The following is a 24,850-nucleotide window of genomic DNA, read 5'->3' on the forward strand; positions in this document are numbered from 1 at the left end:
GCCTTTAACAAGTATTTGTGTGTGTGCTTTTATTTGTGTATGTCTAGCTATGCTTTCCTTTCACTTATATTATTTTTCATCTCTGCTGTTCCATCTGCTTTTATGATAGTTTTTCTTCACCAGTATATTTGATGTTATTTTTTTAATGTGGAGTTTCAGGGTGTTCCATATTTATATGTTCTATTGAATTTGCCCTTTGGGTTTTTTGTTTCGTTTAGGTGGGGGGTTTTTTTGTCTTTTTTAAACTTTCTTCTGCCTTACATTTACTTTTTTTTTTTTTTCTGGTCAATAAGGTTTGTGCCATAGGAGTGTGAATTAGCTAGCAGGGTAGAGCTTCAATGTGAAGAAGATTGCTTTTGCCTACTTATCTCCTTGTGATGAGTGGTCTTGAGTAGAAATTAATAAACCTAACAGAGAATTATGTAGTATTAAATCTGTTTATTGGCTATCTCTCAGAAATAATTCAGAGCAATATTGGAGTTTGTGCTTATGTTTGCATGTTATTGTCTTGTTCCTTTCTCAGCTTAATTATACACCACCCAAAATGATTAATGGAAGGCAAAGATAGTTTCTATTGTATCCAATGGAAAAATTACATGTCTGGAGGGGGTGCAGGATTTCTCCAGTGCTTTTCATTGCTTTGGGTACCATGGGTTCATGTGTGTTCAGTGTAAAATGAAAGGGTAAGAGCAAGAGTCTTGTTATGACTCACATCAAATGGAAATTTTCCAGTATGCTGCTTGAAGTCAGTTTCTCTGGCAGCCCAGCACTTTCAATAGTGTTATGATTTATCACTATAGAATTCACTTTTCATACCAATATGATGCCCCTGTCACTTTGGAGTAAGTAATCCAATTCTTAAGGCTTTTAATGGAGGTGAACCTTCATAATCATCCCTTCCTTGAAGACAGGAGCAGTGTTTCTAATTGTTAGAAATGATTAATAGCTGTCCAAGAAATTGTGCCTTATAAAGACAGTGAGGCACTGATCACTCACAGTAGCAAATGTGCTTGCTGACCTTTGAATTAAAGGAGAAATTGTGGCAGATATTAAAAATTATGGCCTGTTGGTAGTTTTTCTTCCCAAAAGTTATACCTGTCTGTGATTTTAAACTTCAACAGCATGATTTACATAATATTATCATTCCTTTTTTTCATGAAAGCTATTGATTCATTGGTTGTCATGTAATATGAAAGAATTAGCATTCTCAAGCAAATGCTAATTTGCAAAAAAATTAATATATACTCTGAATATAAATTGCAAAAATAAACTGACAATTTGTTGCTATGATACAGAAACAAGTTCTGGCAAAAAAAGTGCAAAATTAAGGGCAGAGTTTGGAGTAATTATTTTAGATAGGCTACAGGTGTCTGATATTACATTGGTGTAAATATTATGTGTATTCAATATACACTTTCATTTAATTCTCTTGGCTTCACCCTCCTATATCCCTGCACACCCACAATGTCTGAAGGTGCCTTTTGTGCAGAACAATTGAGCCTTGCAGGAGAGAGGCATTTCTCCTGATAATTCTAGTAATATACATCATTTTATATGCTGATTTTATCACACATTGTTCAAATTAGTTCATTAAAATTAAACATCACTGAATACTTCCATAGCCACCTGCACTGCCTTAATTCCTGTTTTGCTAAATGACTGAGCCATATGGTTGCTTCAAGCCTTGCCTTACCCTTGCTGTGTTGAGTGTTTCAAAAACACTTGATAATATTAAAGGAAAAAACTGCTTCTTTCAAAATGCATCTCTCAAGGTGTTGTTTTTAATCTGTTAAGTTTCTCAGTAAATTTCCAACTAAAATCATAATTTGTACCTGGCATTAAAAGAAATTAATGGGCTTTATTAGCTGTATAAACTTTAAAATTATTTTCAGCTTTTGAAGGTATTTGTTTGTTTTTTTGGTTTTGCTTTTTCTTCAGAGGAAGTTGCAGCCTATTTGTTCCTGTGGGTCTGTGAATCTGTTTCTTTACATGTTTATGTATATTTAATGTAATAATGAGAACATTGGAGGAGGGAATGTGAGATGGCAGTTGTATAGAGCCAGAATGCCTCCTTGCACTGAGAGCTGATGGATTTGTTTTCCACCTCACCATTATCTGCAATCATACCCTTGGTTACTCGCAGCTTTCCCAAAACCAGCAAACCCCAAACCCCACAACTCAAACAGTGATTCCTATGTAATTATGTGAACATGTTTAACTGATTTCTATTGTTAGTATCTAATTTTTGCTTGGTGGATTAATACTCTAAATGGAAATTGCTGTGTCGCGGGTAACTTTGCCTTAATAGGGGCAAAACATTGCCCGAGCTGTGGGTTTCCTTGCTTGCACACCACTGTGGTTCAAGAAGGTGGACCTGATGCCCAAGCCCTGGGGATGCAGCCCTGGACACTGCTTGGCTGTCAGCACTGGTGCTGTGCTGTCTGCCAGTTACTGCCTTGTGCTGTCCACCAGTGTTCCATCATGTCTTCTCCTTCCAGCAGTCTCGTCTGAGGTGGCCATCAGTAGCCTTGGCATTGCGTTACAGAAGCTGCTGCCTTGCCCCTCCTTTCCCATTTCCATCATTCTGAACCTAGAAAGACCCAGGAGGGGCTTGGGAAAGGGCTGTTCCAGAGCGGTGTAGGTGACACACAGGACTCAGGGGTGCAGAGGCTGCCTGGCTGTTCTGGGTGGCCTGAATGGAGTTACCTGTGAGTGCCCTGTCCTCTCCGATACCTGTGGGCCAAGGAAAAGCTGCTCTAGCTGCTGTCCTGGGCAGCTTAGGAGTATTGGAATGAAGAGTGTTCTGTCTACCAGAACTGATGGTCTTCAGTTCCATAACCTTGTCTTGACTGAATATTTAAAGTGAGCTAAGGTACAGATATTAGAGAGTACCAAGAAAGAAGTTCTATAATATTTAACAAAGTGCAAATTTATTGCTCTAAATATACGAGGAGAAGAAAGGAAAGCAGTAGATACTACTTTGTTCATTAAGCTTACGGAAGAAACACCTTGATGAAACTGAAAAGGCTTATTGACAGGTGAAAAGCTGCTTGGAAAACACTGATAGTATCCACTCTTATTGTTTTTGGTAGTGCCATGGATGATGGAATAACAGATGTTCTTTGGCTGAGACTATTCAGGTTACCTGTGAGCCAATTTGAAGGTAATCTGGGGTTCAGAAATGACTGAGGCATTGGGGCAGTGCTCATCAGGAAGAATTGAAAAATAATGAGAGAGAAATTATTTGGTGAAACTGCTTGAGCTTATTACACTGTTGTGAAAAAGGCAGAACTGGTTTGAACATGTTCTGTGTAAATATACATTAAATAATATTTTTCAGGGTTTTTTTTCTTAGTGAAGTTATAAGAATAGGTACTTTCAGTTTGGAGTATGGAAGGAGAATGCATGTTCTGGGAATTCTCAGATGAAAGCAGCAGAAATGACAGAGGGCTAAACAGCAGCATTTCCTCTGTGCAAAGTCTGAAGAAAATTAGGACTGTCTTTTATGGGATAGAGAAAGGAAATAAAAATTTTCAAGGAGTTAAAGGCTGGTGCAAAGAATGGGGTAACTAAACTTCATGTTGGCTGGTGATAGGTTAAACAATAATAATCTTAAATTGCAGTAAGAGAGATTCAGGTTGATGATTAGATAAGGTGTTAATTTAAATCTGGGATTGACTACTTAATAGCTGTCTCTTACCAGAGTCAGAAGTGTTCTGCTCTCTACTGTCACAGTCTTTTGCCCTGAAATGTTTCTATCTGCATAAATGCCAGGAACAGTTGTGTCTTCTGTTTGTGAGAAAAGGATGTACTCAGTCTATTGCCTATTTTTATCTATTTCAGTTGGAAAGAATAAAAATTCCTTTTCTTGCCCCTAATTGTTGTGAATTTTCATTCTATTTACAGAGAAATTCTGGTTAGTTTTTGGACAGTCCCAAGAGCGTTGATAGGTAAAATATAGGAGGTAAAAATACTAGCTCTTTTTCTCAAAAAACCCTTCTTTTGTAACTACTGTCATGATTAACAGCTGGACTTATTTTCTAAATTTGATATTCTCTTCACAGATATATATTTTTTTTAGAAAAGTTCAATGTTAGAAGACAATACTGTAATGTCTCTTCATTTTCTGAGATGTTACTTGATTCCCAAGTATCTTATTTGGACATTCAAAACATTGGAAGGCAGTATTGTGATTCATGGTTGTTAACAGCTTCAGTTTTCTTTTATGGTTTCAGCAAGTTCTAATTTTGAAAGAAAAGTTTGAGTCTGAAATTATATTCTTAGTTCAGGATAAGTTATACATTCCCTTAGGAAATACAACTGCAATGCCTTTATTTAAAAGCCTAATTACAGCTTTAAAAAGAAAAGAAAGTAGTTTTTGGATGACTGGATACTCTGATATCTGTACTGTGTCACTGGAGAAAACAGAAGTGGGAAATAAATCACAGAAGATTCTTGCATTAAATTACCTCTGGAACATGGGTTCAATGTCCTAATAGCACTAAGAATTAAGTGCAGTGTTTGACTAATGAATGTTAGTGTTAAAAGTTCACCAATTGTCTGAAATGGAGGTAAGGTTCTCATCCTTCATATGGTACGTATTTGGGTAGATTTATGAGTTTTTTTTGTATTTTTCAGAAGTTTAGGTTAATCACATTAGTTGGTACTAAGGAAATGCTCCACTGCATGAAGTTATAAGCTATATATTATGGGCTTGGATGGAGTATGTTTAGTATTTTGTTGGCATTGTGAACTTCAGTATTCAAAATAGAGGATGATTTAAATAGCATTAACATGTATAAACTAGTTATTTGGAAGCAAAAAGCTCCAAAGCAAAAGTTATGAATTGGAAAGGGTCATGTCAGGAGGAAAGATGTGAATCTTCATAAACCGAGGTGCATCCTGAGATGAAAACAAAAATCTCTTTTTACTAGAGCACCAAGACTAGCCTAGCCATTCATAGCTGTTGAACTTCCAAGTTTTCTCTGAAACAGCAGTGCTAGTTTATCTGCAATCTCTTTCTCCTTGTTGTTCTCCTATTGCTGGACATTGACACAAATTATTTCTTTCAAAACACTATAAAAATGCTAGTATGCTAGCATGAGTGATTTTTATAATTGATAGGATTGTTTCCATCTATTTCAGGAGTATTTCCCTGTAGAAGAAAGATGGTGTGTACTAGAGTGTAAAACCAGTTGGGCTGCTAATATGACTTGAGAGGCAAGGGTTTTGTAAGTGGAGCTTATTTATCTGTTTGTTTTAAAACAGCTAATTTGGATGGAAAGTACGATGACCTCTCAGGCATCCTGGGCTCCATCAGGGCTGATGGAGATGCAGCAGGCATCCAGCTAGTGCAGGTTACAGCCTTTACTCTGGGTGTAATGTCTTAATGCTAATCAGTTGAAGTGTTTGGGAGAGAAGAGCAGTTGATGTCTGTGGAGCAGAGGGCTGTTAGCAAGATGTGAAACACGATGACAGAGTTGTCACACCACAAATCTCATGTCTTTGTTTTAACTGCAAGCTCCAGTGTCTAGGAGAGCAAGGAATTCTAATTTCTGAACTTAAGGTTTCAATGTATTTTGTAAGGCTTCCTAGGTAATGTGTTTTGCCTTGTGTTTTTTGTCCATTTTTGTAATTTTTATTGTCTGTATGAGTTCTTTCTGGTGTACACTGTCTGTTTAGGGTTTTCAATCTAGTTTCTGCGGTAATTAATATAGTGGTGTATGAATCCCTGTACTCTTGGGTAGTGCATTCCTCAGTGCATTTTTTGCATATGTATGATTCATGGATTTTGGCTGTTCTCTTTAGGTGTTGTTAAATTATTTATTACAATTCTCATAGAGATATGCACTATAGGACTACTTGCACTTGCGAGATCAACATTACTATCAGTAACTGGAAAATCAAAATAATTTCAGAAGAAACTTTCTGTATATGATCCTTTTTTAGCCTTCTCCTTTCCATCTGTGTCATATTCAGCTCTTTATGGGGCATTCAGTGTCAATGTACCACGCTTACTAAATTGCTCAAGATTTTATTTTACAAATATGCATAACCATGTGTTGATGGTCTGGAAGACTTCCTTGGAACTTAATAAATTTTAAAGTTTCCAGCTTTTTTTTTCCTCAAACAAGTACTTGAGTTCACTAGAGAGTACTGTGGTTGTATTGACAAAGTCTTGACTTACAGTTACACTCAACTGGAGTGCGAGTCACTGCAAAGTGCAGTATGTACTTCAGAGGGGAGGTCAGATGATATTTTGAAGAACAGCAAACAAATCTGTCTTCTAAATGCATAGGATGAATATTTTTTCCATTATTTAAATATTGTTTTAAGTTGTTTTTCAAAACTCCTATCAGTGGTAATCCTTCCCAGCAGTTGGTTCTTAACTTATGTTCTGCATTTAATCAAGGAATATAAAACTCCTTTAGTGTACATCCTACACCTGTAAAAGCAACAAAACCTGGAAATAGAGATTCTTCAGGCCACTGTTGCATAAAGCAATGTTCTGAGAAAAATTGATTTCATGACAGGAAACATTACTATTTGGTGCTGAGAAAAAGTGATTGAAAATAAAGGAATGAATAGTCCTCCAGTTACCACAAAAACCCTAAAAAACCCAGTGAAAATGTTTTATGAACATCCCATGCTTTAAATAAATTCTAAGATGACTATAAAAAAATACAGGACATTTAATTTCCTCTTCTGAAAGGTCTGTAATAGCAGTTGTAATCTGCTGTCATGCCTGGTAATGAGTCTTTATTTAACTGTTGGTCATACTTGGGAGTAGTATTCCCAGCAGATTGTTGATTCTTATTTTCTCCTGTCACATGCTTATCCAGGGAATGGCCAGTTTTGTTTCTGTTTCCAGTTTCAGTGTTTTAAGCTGATCGGAGTAAGTATCTTCCTAATGCACTTTTAATATTGTTGCTTTTGGAAGAATGACTGGTGTGTTAAAGACACTCTGAGTATGAATGCACATTCAAAAATTATATTTTTTCCCATTCAGTTAAAATCTAAATGCTGCTTAGGAGGGGAAAAAAGCTTAGAGTGTTTGCAGAGTACTTTTTAGTTGGCAACAAAAAAAAAAAGTCAAAAAGATACATAAAGATACATTTTAAGCTGCCTTTTTCTAAATATTTGAAAGAAGTTGCTCGAAACTGTTTTTTAGTGGGGAAAATTCCACTTCAGTTTCCTCTCTTATCTTGATGTGGCTCTGCTTCTTGTTGGGCTTTTCCAGGAGTCAGTTCATTTCCCTCACCTAGGAAGAAATCAAACATTTCTGTCTCCTTGCCTCTCTCAAGAGGAAGACGCAGGAGGTCTAGGTCTTTTATTGTGGGATTTGTGTGCTGCTTTGCAAGGGTCTGATGAGCATAGATGGAGGAGGGCATGGGTAGGAATACAAGTCCTGTGAATTTCAGTGGCTGTGAGTTTTCAGGTCACCTTGGCTGACATTGTGAATTCTCTGTGCACTTGTTTTTATGCACTGCAGCAAACACACAGCAGCACAAAGACTTCAACAAGTGCTCAGCACTGATGTTTTCTATAAGACTGTCTGCCCTAGACTACTGTAAATATTTTAACATTTCACTTTAATTTCTATTCAAATAAATAATATCCACAGAAACAGATAATTTGATTCTGATCTGTTGTAATATCCTCATTAATGTATGTCTATTTTGTCAGCATCTGAAACATCTAAATGATGACTGTTCAGCAGTGGTGGTGAAACAGTGGCATCCTAGAGCTGTAGGTGGATACAGAAGGGCCAACACAGGTCTTTCTTGCTGGAGGCCTGTCACAAAAATGGGTGGAACAAAGCTAACACAGAGGGAGATGTCTGCATTACTGCTCACCTTATCCAGTCAAGTAATATCAGAGCAGCTAACAGGAATGGTGAAGCAAAATAGATTTAAACTCTTCTCTGCACTGCTTTTTATGCAGTGAAGTTGTTGCAGGTGTTTTTAGGTGTTGTTGTGTTCATGGGACTGAAATTTTCCCAGGAGGTGCAGGAGTGCCTTGGAGTTGGGATCTTTATCTGCTGCTCTGGGAACAGCTTCAGACTAAAACATCTGACTGGCCTTAGGCCGGGCAGGCACAAATGGTACCCAGTTATTTGATATCCCAACTGGATAGCTTCATCCTGAGTTGATGTTAACTAGAGCTGGGATTTTTTTTGGGAAGATTTTCTTAGAAAAGACATTTTCTTCCAGGCAGAAAGCTGGCCAATGTTTGCTGCTCTTTGGGCAGCCAGAGCAGCCCCTGAGTGACTGAGAAGCACCCTGGAGTCACAGAGCCACCATCAGTGGGGTATTTATGGGTTTGCAGCACAAATTCAGACAGTTCAGAGCTGTTGTTACTTTTGTCTTAGCCATCCATTCATGGGCACTTATGTTAAAAAATCCATGACAGAGTACCTCACTTAATTCCTAAAGGAATATGAAACTATTCCATGTGTTTTTTGCTTACTGAAATGCAGCTTACTGCATTTCAGTGTTCAGTAACACTGTCCTTTCATAAGCCAGCCTGACACACTGTATCAAAAGTAATTTTCTGAATGTTTTGCTGGAAGAGGCAATTCAAAGGAGCACAATGGAAGATAAATGTTCTCTTGTACAGACACTACAAGCTTGCAATGCAAATTTCAGTTGCTGAAATTTTTCTGTCTCAGGTTTTGGAGTTCCTAAAGTCTATGTATTAGCTAAAGTTGCATCATGTGAAAAAAGAGGGAGAAAATTACCATACCTCAGAAACTGGTATGTCATCATGGTCTATTTTCTCTGCATCAGTGCAAACAAGTCCACAGGATTTTGGTGTTATGTATGAGAAAACTACAAATTCCAACACTTCCAGAGTGAAATATTTTTCATGTTTATTAATTTCTAAAATATTACTATGGAGAACAAAACTTTTGTAATCACACCCAGTCCAAGAAACAGTTTTTGGTCAAAAGTTCATCATGAACTTTGTTGCAAATCCTGCATGCCTTTGAAATATGGGTTTTTCATATCTTGGTTTTTTGTTTTTTTTTTTCAATTGCAAACACTTTCTTGTTCTCATGGAATTGAAGGATTCAGGACTGATGTTAGGATCAAGACAGTAGTATGATAGTTGTAAATACTGGGCAAGTGTTATGCTGCCCAAGATGATAATTCTTTGGCTGATTTGATGCTGTTTTTATCTGCCTTGCCTGGATCAGTGCTGTCGGGCTGTGTCCCTGTTGCTTGACCTCTGTGGGTGTGGTAATGGGGAAATCCCAGTTGCATGACCTTGCTGTAGAGCAGGGCTTTTGGCATCAGCAAGTACAGCCTGGAGGGCAGGACACCTTTTCTCCTCCTGTGAAATTGCTATGTCAGTGTGAAATTGATGAATTGATGAGCTCTTGCAGTCCATGAGGCTTAGTTTCTGTTCAAACTGAGTGAGTGCTCTGCTTTTATTTATACAGTGTAGCTTAACAACCTTCTTTGGTTTGCTTCTTTTAATAGTTCTCATTTTCTATTGGAAATAGGAAACCTCCCAAAAGATTTGCATTTTCCAGACAAATTTCTCCTGTCTGTAATGTGTGGTTTTGTTGTTATTTTTAATCTCTGTAGTAAATTCAGAGTCTTATGTTGACTTACATTTGAGCTGTGGTGCCTTGGAACTGAGCTAGGCAATGAAGTTGAAATTCACGATCCTGATTCACCCCCGCTTTCACTTTGACAATCTGTAAAGAACTTGAAACCAGCATTCGACAGTTTGAGTCTGGTATAGGGAATGATACTGTAAACAAGTGAAGTAAGCAGCAAGATACCTCTCAGTTGTAGCCATCTGAAGAAATTTTGGAGAAATCTTGTGTTGTTTACACCAACAACATGATTTTTGAATTTTTTAGAATGAAAGAAGGTAAAACCAGGATATAACTATATTGAATATTTTAAGTGTGTATCAAATAATGTGTCTTAAGTAATAGTATAGTGTTGCAAAGTAACGTTTTTCCCTACACATACTCCTTAAGGGGTATACTTAACTGATGGTGCAGGGCACTAAAATTAAAAACCCTAACAATGTCTCTAGTTTTTCTTTATAATTTCTTTAGGGTCTTTTTCCTGTTTTTTGTGGTTTTTTTTCTGCTCTAGGGTTGCAGACTGTTACTATATGTTGTGTAATGGAGGGCAAAAGGTTACAATGGTTTGAGGTTTTATTAAACCTGAGCACATGGGGGTTTACCTGGAGTGTATTTAGTGGATTCATAGGCTTTGGTTTTTTTCTTTTGAAAAGAATATCCTCCCTGCAAGCAGGAAAATTTCAGAGCTTTTGACTTCTTATAATTAGCCTTTATTTTTTGCTTTCTTGCACATTACAGAAACACAAGTAAAGGGCTATCTCAAAATGTCACAGGGAAGGCATTCTCTGAACAACAAAACAGGCATGAATATTACTGCATGTGAAATATAATTTTCTGTGAATTAATATAGATGTTTCTGAACTTTTCTTTGCAGTCTGCTTCCAGTTGCAAGCCTATTTCTTGCTTTCAGTGTCTGTTCTTTGCCTGCAGTCTCTCATGAATGTTGCCCAAAATGTAATCAGGGTCTATGTTACACAGTCATTATTAAAAGATGAAAAGGTCACATAGTCTCTAGCTTTAGGATAAGGCACAGGAGTGCCTGGACCCTCCACTTTGTGTAATTGACATTGCCATTCACAGGCAGAGAAATTGCCACAGTATGTCCCCAAAATGGAGATGGTTTGATAGTTAGTTCTTCTTAGGAGGAAGGAGGATTTGAAGGACCTGAAGACCAGCCTGCTGAAAATTGCAAGTTTCACACTTCAAATACAAACCCATTTTTCAAGAAGCAAGGAAGTGAGAGAAAATAATTTGATCAGGAAAATGCTTTGTCACATTGGTACCTTACAGTGGACACATTTTATTTTATATAAGGACTTTTTTTTAAATCTTAGTATGATTTCTTACCTTCAATTAACTGCAAAGTGATAAGAAACCTTGGTTTTTAGTAGGGGCTAAAACCTAAGACTTTTCACAATTAATTAGTTATAGAATTCATTTAGTCTGAAATGATCTGTCCTTGGCACTGAACTAGGACATCAAATTTAATGCTTGTCAAAATAAATAAAAGGCATTGAAAACTATGAGGTCTTATACAGCTATGTTTAATAACATGGCTCAGGGAAACTCTAGTAGCTCTTGCTCCACAGCTCTGTAGACACCTTTTAGCAAGTTCATGACAAATGCCAAATAGGCATCAAAACTTCCTAAAAGACTTATCCTAAAGCTGAACTGTTTGCATGAACTTGGTCAAAGTTTAGGAGGCAGTGCCATTTAGCTGTTTCATAGTCTGATGCTTATTTTTTGTGTAGGAGAGAATTGGATTGACCTTTTACATCAGGAATAACATTAGAGGCTATTAAGTGGTAAATAGATAGAAGGCACTTCAGAGAAGAAAAGCTAAATGAGAGGTTGGAGTTTGATTTGGAGAAATCTAAACTACATTTAAGTAGAGAAAATTAACACTTAAGCTTCTTGGGGGAAAGAGGACATACTTATGAATTTTAAAGATGATAAATTGACAAGAATGTACAAGATTGTTCTGGGAATTACTGAAAGAAGGATGAAACATCATCACTGTCAAACTACAAGAAAAATTTTTGAGAAAAATGTTATTGATGTGTTGTGTGCATTTTGTAACTACAGTACCTGCCAGAGTAATGGAAGACAGCAAGCATAAAGAGCAATGGATCTTTATCCAGGCACAAATGATGATTTGAGATACTTCTTTCATTTCTTTGTAGCATTTGCCCTTTCTGTCTTTTAAGAAGAAAAAATGAAGTTCTGCTTTTACATATGAAGTTTTTCTTTCTACATTGCTCCAAATATGTTGGCTTGGTTTTGTGTTTATTTTTTTTATTAATTTAATTCTTTCTTTTTTACCATTTTGGGGTTTAATGGAGTAACTCACTTGCAATTGAATTCCTTCTTGTGAAATCTTAGTGGAAGCAACACAGTTTAGTGTGTTTTTTCTTCATTGTTTTCAAGGGAAGTAGGTGTATACAGTGTTTTATGTCTGCTTGTGCCTGACCTTGTTAGACCAGTAACAATGGGAAAAAATCATGGAGCCTGGCTCTACTGGGATTTTAAAAAAGCACTTAGTACTAGTGTTAGCTAGTTGCTTTTTACCTTTCTGGGCACTGTGGTGTGTTGACCTTGGCCAGCCCACCACCCTGCCTTTTTAGGTCCTTTCCTCAGCAGTACAAGGGGAAAAATAGTGTGGGCAAGCTCATGGGTTGAGACAAAGACAAGGAGATCACTATTTTGTAAGTCACCAGTTACTGTCAAAGACCAAAGAGGTTCATAATGGGGAAAAATTAATCAAATTTCCACCCCAGCACAGGGGGATGGGAGCTTGGGGCTGCAGTCAGTCTGTTGTGCTTGGTGTCTGCTGCTCCTTCCTCCTCACCCTGTCCCTGCTCCAGGCTGGAGCTGCACTGTCAATAGTTACCTGTTACACTTGCTCTAACCTCTCACTGAAAATCCCAAACATTTAGGTAATCTTGGGAGTTTGAGACTGTGAACAGTTCCCTTGTTTATGCTTTGCATTTCTGCCAATTCCAAGAATATCTTAAGATATTATGGAGATTGTGTGATAATATAATTACTAATAACTAATATTAAGATATTGCAAACATATGTAGATGGGAGAAAACTCCTAACTCTTGCAATTCTATTGCATTTCCTTACAAGTAAAGAATGACTTTCTTATGAAACGTGAATGCAAATATTTTTTATGTTTTCTGAAGATATAATTTTGCTTTATAGTTTACTCTGGCATTGGCTTCTGATGTTCTTGGAGTAGGTAGATGTCTAAGGGGGGAGCAGGGTTCTGTACATTTCTGGAATACAGCTGCTAAAATTTAAAAAAAGGAGGAGAAGGGAAGTAATTTCCAAGAAGCGGAACAGATGCTTGGGCTTTGTGAAAAATGGTCTATGAATGCTGTCTGGAGCATTTCATGAAGTGCTGTAGGACTAACACGTAGATAGATGTAGCCAAATTCACTGCTAAGTATTTTTAAATGATGAAAAAATGAGGTTGAGAAAGTGGGGTACTTGAAAAATATGTTGATATGTTAAAAATGTATGTTGAAGCTTCCAAAGGCTATAGCAGATTCCCTTACAATAGAAACAAAATCTTTAAATACTTCTAGTATATTTGTTGCAATTTGAGTTGGGTTTCTTTTCCTTCCAGTGGTTTGATCTTGAGAAAAGTTGAGAGAAACATTTTTAAAAATCTGCAAAAGTTGATTGTTATATTCTATTTCTTAGTTTTCCCCCTTCTCCCCCAAAATTCACTTTCAGAAAATTATCTTCTTCAATAGGTAAACCCTCCAACATCTTCTTTCAATTTCTTTAGAAATACTAGAAATGATTTTTTAGTTTTTGGAAAGACTGAGTTACTTTTCATGTATTGCTTTAAAATATTTGGAAGATACAAGTAACAAAGGCAAAGAGGCAATTTAGATGGCTGTGGACAATTAATGCTAATTGTGGAAAGCAATCTGTAATTTTTTGCTGAATCTGTTCAGTTTTCCAACTCTTGTGTAAGGAAAAAACCCAAATTGCTGTTGCATGGCCTCCTCCTTGCACAAGCATAGTATTCTGTAACAAAGCTTTTGAAATCTTATTCTCTAGTCTTATGATCAGGTGCTTATAAGAACATAAGTATTACTAAAATAAAGGTTACAAACAAATATATTGTTAAGTTTATTATAATAAATAATAATACATAATTGTTTATTGCTATTATCTTTATTCTAGAGTCAAGTGACATAAAAACTGCACACTAGTGGATGTCGTTTACAAAGTTTCTCAGGCAGTCATCAACTGATGTTAGAAAATAGTCTTTAAAGACTTAAAGTACCAGCAAAATAGTATAAGATTTGTGATTTTGTAAATGACTATTAATGATGAAGAAATAACCAGGAATTGCTACTTTACCAAATTCTTCAATAGAAAAATAAATAATGGATTCTGCATAGAATTCTAAATATGGACTGGTTGCTTATTTTACATTATAGTAGTTTTCTTTAAACCCTCTTTTAAAGATGACTACTAAAAATATAGATTTCAATGCACTGTGCTTGAATAAGAACAGCTTTCATTCTATAGTATTTCTTTCTCTTTTTTTTTTTTTCCCCCTGAAGTTTTTTAGCCGAGACTTGCTCTACAGGCTAGTAAATTAGCATCTAACACAGATGATTTAATCCATGTACATAAATTTTCATCTTTTCCTGAGCAACAGCTTGTGAGCAATTTTCAGAATGCCTAATACAACTGTTCAGGACATAATAGAACACGATAGTCCCTTGTTGTCTAAAAATCAAAGGATAAAATTTGACATACAAAATGATAATAATTTATATAAACATACTTCATAGAAGATTTTTCACCAGTATTCATGTACATGCTCCCAGGACTTCTGTGAGACTACTAATTTAGGCAAATGTCCACAAATCCGTTGTTTTTTTAAAGTTTAGGGTAAATTTTTTCTCTATTTTTGATTGATTTAACATGAACTTTCCTCGCAAAAAAGGCTCTTAATTGTGATGCCCTTTAGGACTAAAAGTAAAAGGAAAATCTGTCAATAGGAAGATTCTGGAATCATTAAGCAGATGGGTAGGTAAATTTAGGGCAGGAAACTTTGCTGTGGCAATGATTCAGTTTGTACATTGAATTGGATTTTCTCACTTGGTTGGGTAGTTCAGCCTGGCATACCCTGTCTAGCAAGCTTTCTTCTGTGGGGGTCACTCACTTGGCTAGTACCTGGTCTGGAGTTGTCACAGTTGAAGAAATGGATCAGCTCTGGGCTAGGTTAGAGGCAGCCTGTCTTTACCATCCATTCTGCAGGACAGCAGGGCAGACTCACTCATTATTACTGCCTGTACAACCTGTTAAACATATGATTTCCACTTCCTGCCTTTGTAGCTAGACAGGCACAGCCTGTTTTGTCCTGTGTATATTTGACATGCACGTTTACAAGATTGACACTCTTCTAGCTGTAGAAACTTCTGTTATCCCCTTAAATCCATTGGCAAATAGAGCAGTAAACAGAGCTTTTACAAAGAAATTTGTCTTGGTGTCTTAAGTCAGTTATTTCCATTGCTAATATATCTCAAATTCAAGCTGCCTCTTTTTTGGTAGAAAAGGGTGTTATAAAGCTGCCTTGAGGAATGTGGACCTTTTTGTTTTGTTTTCAGAAAATCTGTTGAGCAAGTTGAGAGAATTTTGGCCTCAGTGACCTCAGAATAATGATGATCCTTTGCTTCTTTTTTTATTTTTTTCCCATCTGTGACCATGTTTCCAATTATCTGATCCTAAAACAAGAAAAAGAAAAGTTTGTAGGTGGAGATATCTAGAAAGGTCCTTAGAGATATGTGATATCTTCTGTAGGTATGACTTCAGTCATGTGTCTAGCCATTTTATAGCTTGTTAAATTTCATGCCACTTGAATTTTGAGGTTTCAGGGATAAGAAAACCTATACATTTCATTTTATTCACAGTGAACAATCAGTTTCTTGGTGTTTATCGTTTTCCTTAATACCACTTCTTTTCTTTTCCCTTTTCCTACTCCTCCCTTTCTTAGGATCATATATGATAGTGATTTCATCAGACCATGACCCGGGAGAAAAGACTCGACTTCAGCTTCCAACAATGAAAGAAAATGATACTCACTGCATTGATTTCAGCTACCTTCTGTACAGCAAGAATGGAGGAAACCCAGGCACTTTGAACATCCTGGTTAGGGTGAACAAAGGACCACTGGCTAATCCCATCTGGAATGTCACTGGCTCCACTGGCAGAGACTGGCTTCGAGCAGAGTTGGCTGTCAGCACCTTCTGGCCCAATGAGTATCAGGTAAGCTTGCACTAAATTCACACCACTTTAGAATATTAACTGCAAGGTCCTATACACTTTGTGCTGTTTTGATCTGTTCTGATCGAGTATTCTCCCACTGCCCTCAAGTGAAGTGTTCCATTCAGTATAAATAATTGTCTGGGAATGGATATTTTTTATAACGGGTGATTGTCCAAAGTTATCTGTTATTGAATAATAGGAGAAAAAAATTTAGCTGGCAAAAAGCCTTGTTAAAAGAAATTGTAAGGTTGAAGTCCAGGAACATCAAAAATTATCAACTCCCAGAAATAAATTGCCTGAGCAATTGTAATTTGTACTTGTCTTCCCTCCTCTTTTGTGTATGCCTGTGTTACCGTGTCTAATTACATGACCGTAACTGGGTTTTTTTCCACATGACATTTGCTTCATTTGCTGTGCAGGCAGAATGGTGCTCACCTAATGAGCAGCTGTTCAGGATGTGTTTTTTTCCTCTTTGCTTGCTATGGGACAAAACCACCTGCAGCGGTAGGCCTGTTGTTTGGAGGGAAAAATTGTTCTGTTATTACTGGATGCTGTTATTTCATTTGTTTGATTAACCTGAGAAAGTCCCTGCAGCTGTTTTACTCAGTGGGTATTTGGTGTGAGGGATGAATCTCATACATGGGCATTTTTGTTCTGGTGTCTAGGAGTGGGGAGAGTTGGATTACGTGTGCTTACCTGAATTGTTACACCATGAGCCCTATCTAAATATTTGTCGTTAGTGCTCTTGCAAACAGATTGGGTATTCCGAGTAATTATTAAACAAAAGAAAGTGGCTGCTTTATTAATGTTTTTTTTGAATAGTGATATTGTAGGAATGTATCTTAAATGTGCCTTTATCTAAAGTTTGTTGCAATTCCCCACCATTAAAATAACATCCATAAGCAAGCTTCAGTGCAAGCAGCCTTAAACATATGGTGAAAATGTGATTTGCTGTCATTTTTTTGGGCGTTTTTGGGCTTTGTTTCCCTGGTTCTAATGTTTTTATTTATAAAGAAGTTTTATCTACCAGTGGCATTGAAATTGGGTAAAATTTGATTTAAAGTTCTGAAGCCTGGTTCCAAAAAGCTCAGCTTTTGAGGAGGTGTTTTATTAACCCTTTTTATGTTGCTAGAGAGTACCATTTAGTGTCCTTAAACCTCGGGAGCCTTCTATAACAGAACAGTAGTGATCAAGTGTAGCAGCATAATATGCAGTAAATCAGGTTTCTGCTGACAGATGGCCAGGCTTGACAATGAGATTGGTGGTTGGAGCCTTATCTTAGCAACATGGCCATTTTTCACTTATGTTATAACCTTCACATTATCTCTCCATAGACTCTGCTTAAATTCATTCTTTCTCTTGCTTGGTCATCCAACAGAATATTGAAATCATGTGTAACCCAGTTTATGTTTAAATTAAACATAAGCCTGGAGTAGGACAGGAGGACTGCTAATGCAGCCTGCTCTGATTTGTGGCCAACTTGCACAATTGCTTTTATGAACAGGAGGGGAAATCTGTGTCCTATCTATGCACAAATGCCTGTTTGCACCAACAGGGTTGGATTTTTTGTGGTTTTGGTTCTTTTGGCTCTTAAAATTCTGGTTCAATATTGCTCTTGATAGGTTTTTGGGTTGGTTTTTTTTGGGGGGGGGGGGGGAGTTTAGTTTGGGTTTTTTTCCCTATAGTTTTGAGTCAAGTTATACTTTGGAATGGAAATATTTTTTTCATTTTTCTCAAATGAGTTCCATGCTGTACACTTGCAGCTTGTGATCTTGGCACTTTTATCTACCTGTTGGTCAATGAGTTTAGCAAGCACTGAGGAAAATAAGCACTGGTTTCTCTAAGAAGAATTGGAATTGGATCCTTGCCTATACAAGCAAGGTCACTGCTAAAGATCACAGCTGAGCACAATTGTTTGCATGTACTTTGTTGCAATCAGGTAAACTTTGCTGCTGTTTCCTTGACTTTTAAGTGAGGGAGGAGAGTGGAGATTATCAGGGGCTGAATAGCACAGGTTGCACTCTAAGGAAGTCTCGTGTGGTGACTTGCAGGTTAGCAGCATGGCCAGGTAGGTTGTAACAACAAGAGTGTTGTGCCTGGGCTAATTAGCTTCTAAACAGCATTTCTGTACTCTGCTGTGCTCTGTTGAAATATTACTGCTTCCTGTTCAAAACTAGCACAATGCTTATGCATGTCACTATAGTTTATTCAGTTTATGTATTTTTGGATGAATTTGCCACTTCCTTTTACTCACAAGAATATATTATTCAAATAATCTATTTCCTTTACTTTCTTTAACTGCATTCTGCTGGGCATTTATTTATATATTTTCTGACAAAACAGTTTAATATAGTAGCTTTACTGGATGAAATTTTTTATCTAGTTTTGTACCTTGTCTCTGCTGGCTGACAGCAGTGGAAGCTTGTAGAAGAGCTCAGGAACAGGACAAACTCAACATGGTTGTACCTTTCCCAGAATACACTTCCAGCCTTGAGCATATATGCATATATGTGGCTCAAGAACTTTGAGCTTAAGAACCTAGGTGATGCCTTTCTGTCTTCCTGATAGTGTTTAAGCTTCTAGTGTCTACAGAGTACATGACAAGGAATTCTGCTGTAAATTCCATGCTAGGACTATTCCTGGGGGTTTCTGCAGGCCTGGGGCTGGTAATTCTTCAGTTATCATATTTTGCACTCAGGGAGTTTCAGAAGTCCTGTAATGATGCAATCTGTCTCCTGCCTCCTGCTAGCAATGCATCTGCAGCCACTGTTCTGCTTGTTTAACATGTGGATGAACTCTCAAAGAAAAGGGTTTGATTAGACAATCCCTTAGGATCAAAGTTGATTTGATTTTGGTACTTGTTAGTTCTGTAATCTTTTTCTTATCCCTCTGTTGGAAATATGCTGCCTTTGACCTGCCTCAAGTTTGCTTCAAAAGAAAACTATTTTGAGCTTTTTGTTTAAACTTTTTAAGTGACTAAGAGTTTTGTCTCACTGTTTTCTTTGTTGGTTATTACTGTAATTAATCTATTGTAGTTGAGATGTTTATTCCTGTCTGAATGAATTGTCTTGTCTAATGCTTCTGTTCATTTCTCCAAGTTCTCTCCTGCTTTGCTCAGTAGGGGTTATCTGACTACTGAGGACTCTCTTCCTTTCTGCTTCTGTCACAGTCATTTTCCACTTCCCTTGCTACCTATGTCATCCCTTTTCAATTTGATTTTGTTTGTTTGTGGTATGCTTGATTTTTTTCTTTATTTTTTTTTTTAAGCCACTGTCTCCCAAAAGTCCCTGTTTGCTAGTTTTTGTATGGTCTCACCCTCAGCAGATTTGTTTTGCTTGCCCAGGATCACATCTGTGGTTGCTCACATATGAGGTCCATATTGAAATGTGAACCATGGGCTTTTCAGCTTTGGTTTTATATTACATAGCTGATGTTTACATCAGAAACTGGTAAATAAACCCTTGACTTGGAACCATAAATTTCTAACTTGTAAAATGCCAATTACTTGGTTTCTTTAAAAATTCACTCTACAGTAGTGGTGCTCTAGTTTAGCCAGTGTGCTGGCTGTGATACTGGCTTCATAGCAGTAATGTTGCACCTGGAAGTATAGCTACCAAAGGGAAAATACTGAACTGCTCTGAGCAGGTCTTTAATCAGTTCAGAAATACTGCAGGAAAATGCTAGAAAGCTAAATAATTTTCTTGCAGAACTGTGAATCCTGATTTGGATAATTAATTTGTTCTTTATTACAATACTGATGATTTATTGGATTTGCAAAATTTTAAATTGCTCAAAGATCTTGGAAAATTACTTTCCTTTATGATCTTGAAAGGTCTTGGAACTGTAATAGAAGCATAACAGGAGGATGGTAGACTGAGGATTGAGTAATGGTATGTACAGTTTGGGCCATATGCCACATAAGGTAGGAAACAGATTTCTTGTGAAATACGAGCATTTGTTGTCTTTTTGGATATCAGATCACTGTTCTGAACTTGTAGACATGCGAGACTCTAAACAAGCTGCATGCAGAAAGATTTGGGAAGACACGGGCTTAGATGTGATTTAGTCATTTGGTATAGCTAAGGAAGGAAAGCCACAAGTGAAATGGAAAGTACCTGTGTAGAACTGAGTTATATGGTAACTTAAGAAACTCACCCTCCTAAACTCCAACTTCCTTATAAGGCTAAGATCCCTTTTTTTACAGATGTGCTTTACCCTTGAAACACTATCTAACATCAAAAAAGTACAAAAAATTACTAAAAAAAAACAAGCAACATTCCAAAGAACTGATATTTTCATAGGCCTTTATTTAAAATATTTTGGAATACTGAAAATTACTGATAATAATACCAAAACCACTTTATAAGTAAAACTTGCAGCTAGTGTAATATTCAGGAGAACACTTAGGGGTTTAGAAAGTGCTTCTGATGAGAAAGAACTAGTTGAATGTAAATTGAATGACTAGTTGATTGTAATATGGAAAGTGCTTTTCCTGAAAAGTTTGAGCAACACTGATAAGCAGCCAGCCAGTTAATGTTACAACTCTCTGTGTAAGTCTTGGGTGCTCAGTGGCAAGACAGTGAAAATTGTCTGATGGAAATCTCACCATGAGGAGTTCAGGGGCAGAGGAGAGCGATCTGTAACTGTGTGTGAGAGGCAATGCTGAAGCAGGCTAAGTTATCTGGCCTGGGAAAAAACCCAGTTTAGAGGAATATGATAGAATTATGCAAAACCCTCACTAATATGAAGGGGAATCCTCTTCCAGTTCAAGAATTAGAGGCCTTTTGGTCTGGTGGTTAAACCAGACTAAAAATCAGAATGGGGGTTGGTCACACTTCAGGCTTTAGACCCATGAGTGTGCCTGACAGAAATATGTTGTGGATGCCCAGCCTTCTCCACCCCCCAAGTCAACATGTGCTTAACTTGTTTTCTGGATTCCTAAATGTAATTTAATTTGTGTTCTGTGATTATTTAAACCAGTTTGGTCATAGTTTGTGTAAATTTTTGTCTGGCTGTAGAAATAAGACCTAACTTTGTCTGCCACTACCGCCCATTTCTCTTGGCTCTTTTCCCCTTACCATTTCCTTTCAATCTCACTTGGCGTAGCATAATATTTGAGACTTTTTAAAACTGAAATTTAAAATTAGGTCTTTTCAATTATTCAAGTTTCTAAGGATTCTCAGAAATAAGGAATGAATTAGAACTTTTTGGAGGGTGGTTGGTATTTCATCCTACCAGAGCTATAATTGTTTTTTAAATGTGTTGGTAAAAGATAGCTTAGCTGTATAATTATAGAAATCTAAGGTAATACTTAATAAACAGAGAGGTTTTTTTCATTAAACTTAGAACTTGTGTTTGCAGGTAGTATAAGTCACTGAAATGTTCCTTGTGTAGGTGCATCATTCTTTAGCACTCTTTTTGGGAAATAACTCCATTAAGAATGCTTCATGGCTTTTAGGAGTTTAAGGTGACTGTCAAGAAGCTATTTTGTTTCTACTTCATTACTGCACAGTGAAATGGCTTACACATTTGTTTCCTTTGTCTTCCTTCTCTCCTTCATAGTTTTCACCAGATGAAAGCACTTCTAACTGCCTCACTACTTACCACTATCTCTAATGTTTGAAAATATCTCCAAAGAGGAATGATGTTTTTCTCATCAGAAACACTTTCTAAACCCATAAGTGTTCTCCTGACTATTACTTGCTAGGCAGCTCTTAATCAGAAGACTTCTTTATACAGTTAATTGAAGAGTTAGAGAAAGTTCATTATTTAAAAAGTCTTTCCTATTGCTTTTCCAAGCCTTGCCAGTGCAAACAAAGAACCAGCTTTTTAAACTGCTAGGATAAACATGAATGTGTGCAAGCATATCTGTCACATTTCTCTCTCAGTTCTTCCAAGATGTTTATTGATGTGATGATGACAAAAAAACCCACATAATTTCCAATAGAGTGATTACCAGAACCATTTTAATAATTTAGTTCTGCAGATCACAAAGCACTCACAGCTCTCAAAGGACTTGTACAAGTACTGACTTATTCCAGTATTCAAACTGGGAAACCATTGTGCAGGGAGTGAAAGTGAGCATTGCCCAAACAAGCCTTGTCACAGCTGAAGTGCCAGCATCCAGGTTTTCAGTAACACCATTGGAGACTTCTTGGAAACTCTTTTATTATTTCTTAGAGACAGCAAGCAGGCTTTCACTGTTAGTTCTGGTCTGTGGCATTGTTTCAGCAGGGGATGTTCTGCAGGCCAGCCACAACGTGCTTTCTTTCCTTCCAGAGTTAGCTCATTTATGGGCACAGGAACTTCCTGAGGGATAGGCAAATGGTGGTGGTGGGGAAGCAGGTAAATAATGATGATATATGCTGTTGGCCTTTCTCTCACCTATTGTGTTGTTTCCTGCCCACCAGCTTTCTTTCTTTAAGAACTTTAAAATTGCCTTAAAGAGATGTATATAATAACTTTCCTAGGATGGTGGGTTTGACTTTTGTTAGCATTTTTTGATGAGACTTAGTTTATTCTTGGATCTGCTGCTTTAAAAAAGGCCCAAGCTGATTAATTAGTATCCAAGAATTATAACAATTTAAAATAGCAGAAATTATTGTTAATCGGGTAAAATGTGTCAGCCATGTCTAAGTCAGTGATCCAAACTTTACTTCACCATTGCAAGCAGAGATGGCTCTGCCTCCACAAAACACCTAGAACTCCATTCCAGCAGGGGTGTAGAAGAAATTACTTCGGATTTTTACAGGCCACAGAGCTGTAGAATCTGAACAATTGCTTCTATTGCTCTATTCTTAGTCCTACAGAAAAACTGAATTCACAGAATTTAGAAGCTGATGAGTTTGTATGCTGAAAAAAGAGACGTCAGCAGTTTACTCCTTCCCTTTTCCTTTGTTTAAAATTTTCAATATTTTCCATTGCTTCTCTTTGTTATATTACAATTTGTAAGGAGCTTTCTTTTGTTCTACTGTGCTCTGGGTTTCCTTTGCCGTATGTATGATCTGCACTTAAAGGAGAGTAGAAATATTATAGTTGAAGTACTGAAGTGTTGTAAGGAATTGCATAGCTCTACATACAAGACTCTTTAATTCTCTTTCCATCAAATAATGTAGTACCAACGAGGCTGATGAAGATTTTGACCTTTTTTTCTTTGTTCCCTGGGAAATAGTGATTATCTTCAGGGTGAAGTGATGAAAATTTAGTAGATGCTTGGTGTTTTCCAAGGCAGTGAAAGATTTGGAGGTCAGTATGCCATATGAATCTGTTTTATGAATTACATTAATAATTACCTAAAAATCTTAAGTGGAACACTACTGGCTCATGAGGACTAACTTTGAGATAGATATGTAATATTTTTAGCTGGTGCTTAATTTCTGGGGAGATATATATGACTTTACCTCAGCACTCTTTCAGGAAACATTCCTTGCATCTGCAAGGTGGTATGCAAATTTTGTATTAACCTTGATTACCAAGATCATGAAAAGCCTGTAGCATTCTCCTCCCTGTCATGCTGCAAGCAGTGTCAGGCAGTGAAGTGGAAAACACAGTATTGCTAATCAGCCATCTCAGAGCGCCTGATTCTTTTTTTTTTTTCCCAAAAATTCAAGATTGACTTAAATCATTGTGTGTAAATAAAGAAGTTCTGGATATGGTTCCTTTTGTACAGATTATTCTTTTTTAGGATTTCAGTCTGTAGTTGAAAATCATAATTACTTGTTACATAAGAAGCTCAGATTTTGTCATATTTTTATCAGCTTCTGCAAGATCCTATCCCTTTCTAAGAAAAATTGTGAATATCACACTATCAAGGAGCTGGCAATGATATACTCTTCCACTTGGCTCTTTTATTCACATGAAAAGTGAAATGAATGAAAGAGGATTATGGCAGAAATCAGTGATATATGCCTGAAGTAGATGGTTAAAAGAAAGCAGAAATTGATAATACTTCCATTTCATTATATGGGTTCTGAAAAGATCGAGTAATGAATTGTGCTCTGCTAGGGGTTTTTGGACTACCCCTAAGTGAAAGAGAATAAAAGAAAAAATAGTGCAGTATTGAATCATTATCAGAAAGTTCACTAAAATCTCTGTACTTCAAAACTGGAAACCAGTCAGTCTCCAAATTCATGGGCCTTGAAGAATCAGGGTTTTCAGTTCAATAGTCTGAACTCATCAATTCAACGCTAATAAGATATATTTTTAGGCACTTTTTGCTGTGAAGCATTGTATGCTGCCAGTAGCCTGTATTTTCCCTGACCAAGCCCCAAGGACTCTTTGGTGCTGTGGTTTGACCCCAGCTGGCAGCGAAGCCCCACACACTCCCATCATCACTTCCTTCCACCTTCCTAGTGGGATGGGGAAGAGAGCTAGAAGGGCAAAACCAAGAAAACATGTATGTTGAGCTAAAGACAGATTAATAGGCAAAGCAAAAGCTGTGAGTGCAGGTAAAGCAAAAGAAGGAGTTAATTCACCATTTCCCATGGGCAGGCAGGTGTCCAGCCACCTTCAGGAAAGCAGGGTTTCACCTCCTGTAACAGGATTTGAGAATACAAATGGTATCAGTCTCACTGTCCCCTCTTTTTCCTTCTTCTCCCATCTGGATATGCTGAGTATGATGCCATATGGTGTGGGGTACCCCTGTGGTCACTTGTGTGTTTGTGGGGAGTCAGATGTTCTGGCTGTGCCCCCTCCCAACCTGCTCACTGGAGGGGTGGTGTGAGAAGCAGAAAAGGCCTTGGCTCTGTGCAACCACTGCTCAGCAGTAACTAAAACATCCCTGTGTTATCAGTGCTGTTTCCAGAGCAAATCCAAAACAGTGCCATGTTATGAAAAAAATGAGCTACTATGAAAAGATGAGCTCTATCCAGGCCAAAACCAGTACAGCTGGGAAAAAAATAATACTGAGAATTATGCAGCTACTTAACTTTCTTTTGTCCTTTT

At 37.2% G+C, this 24,850-nt stretch overlaps 1 protein-coding gene across 3 annotated transcripts in view; it reads left to right on the forward strand.

Moving 5' to 3' along the window:
- Positions 1 to 24,850, forward strand: part of PTPRK (protein tyrosine phosphatase receptor type K) — a 382,880-nt gene that overhangs the window by 112,241 nt on the left and 245,789 nt on the right. For all 3 annotated transcript variants that reach the window (XM_058802159.1, XM_058802160.1, XM_058802161.1), the window contains exon 3: positions 15,636 to 15,907. In XM_058802159.1, the coding sequence (XP_058658142.1) occupies positions 15,636 to 15,907 (272 nt within the window). The remainder of the gene's footprint in view (positions 1 to 15,635; positions 15,908 to 24,850) is intronic.

Source organism: Ammospiza caudacuta, chromosome 3, assembly GCF_027887145.1.
Source record: "Ammospiza caudacuta isolate bAmmCau1 chromosome 3, bAmmCau1.pri, whole genome shotgun sequence".
NCBI lineage: Eukaryota > Metazoa > Chordata > Aves > Passeriformes > Passerellidae > Ammospiza > Ammospiza caudacuta.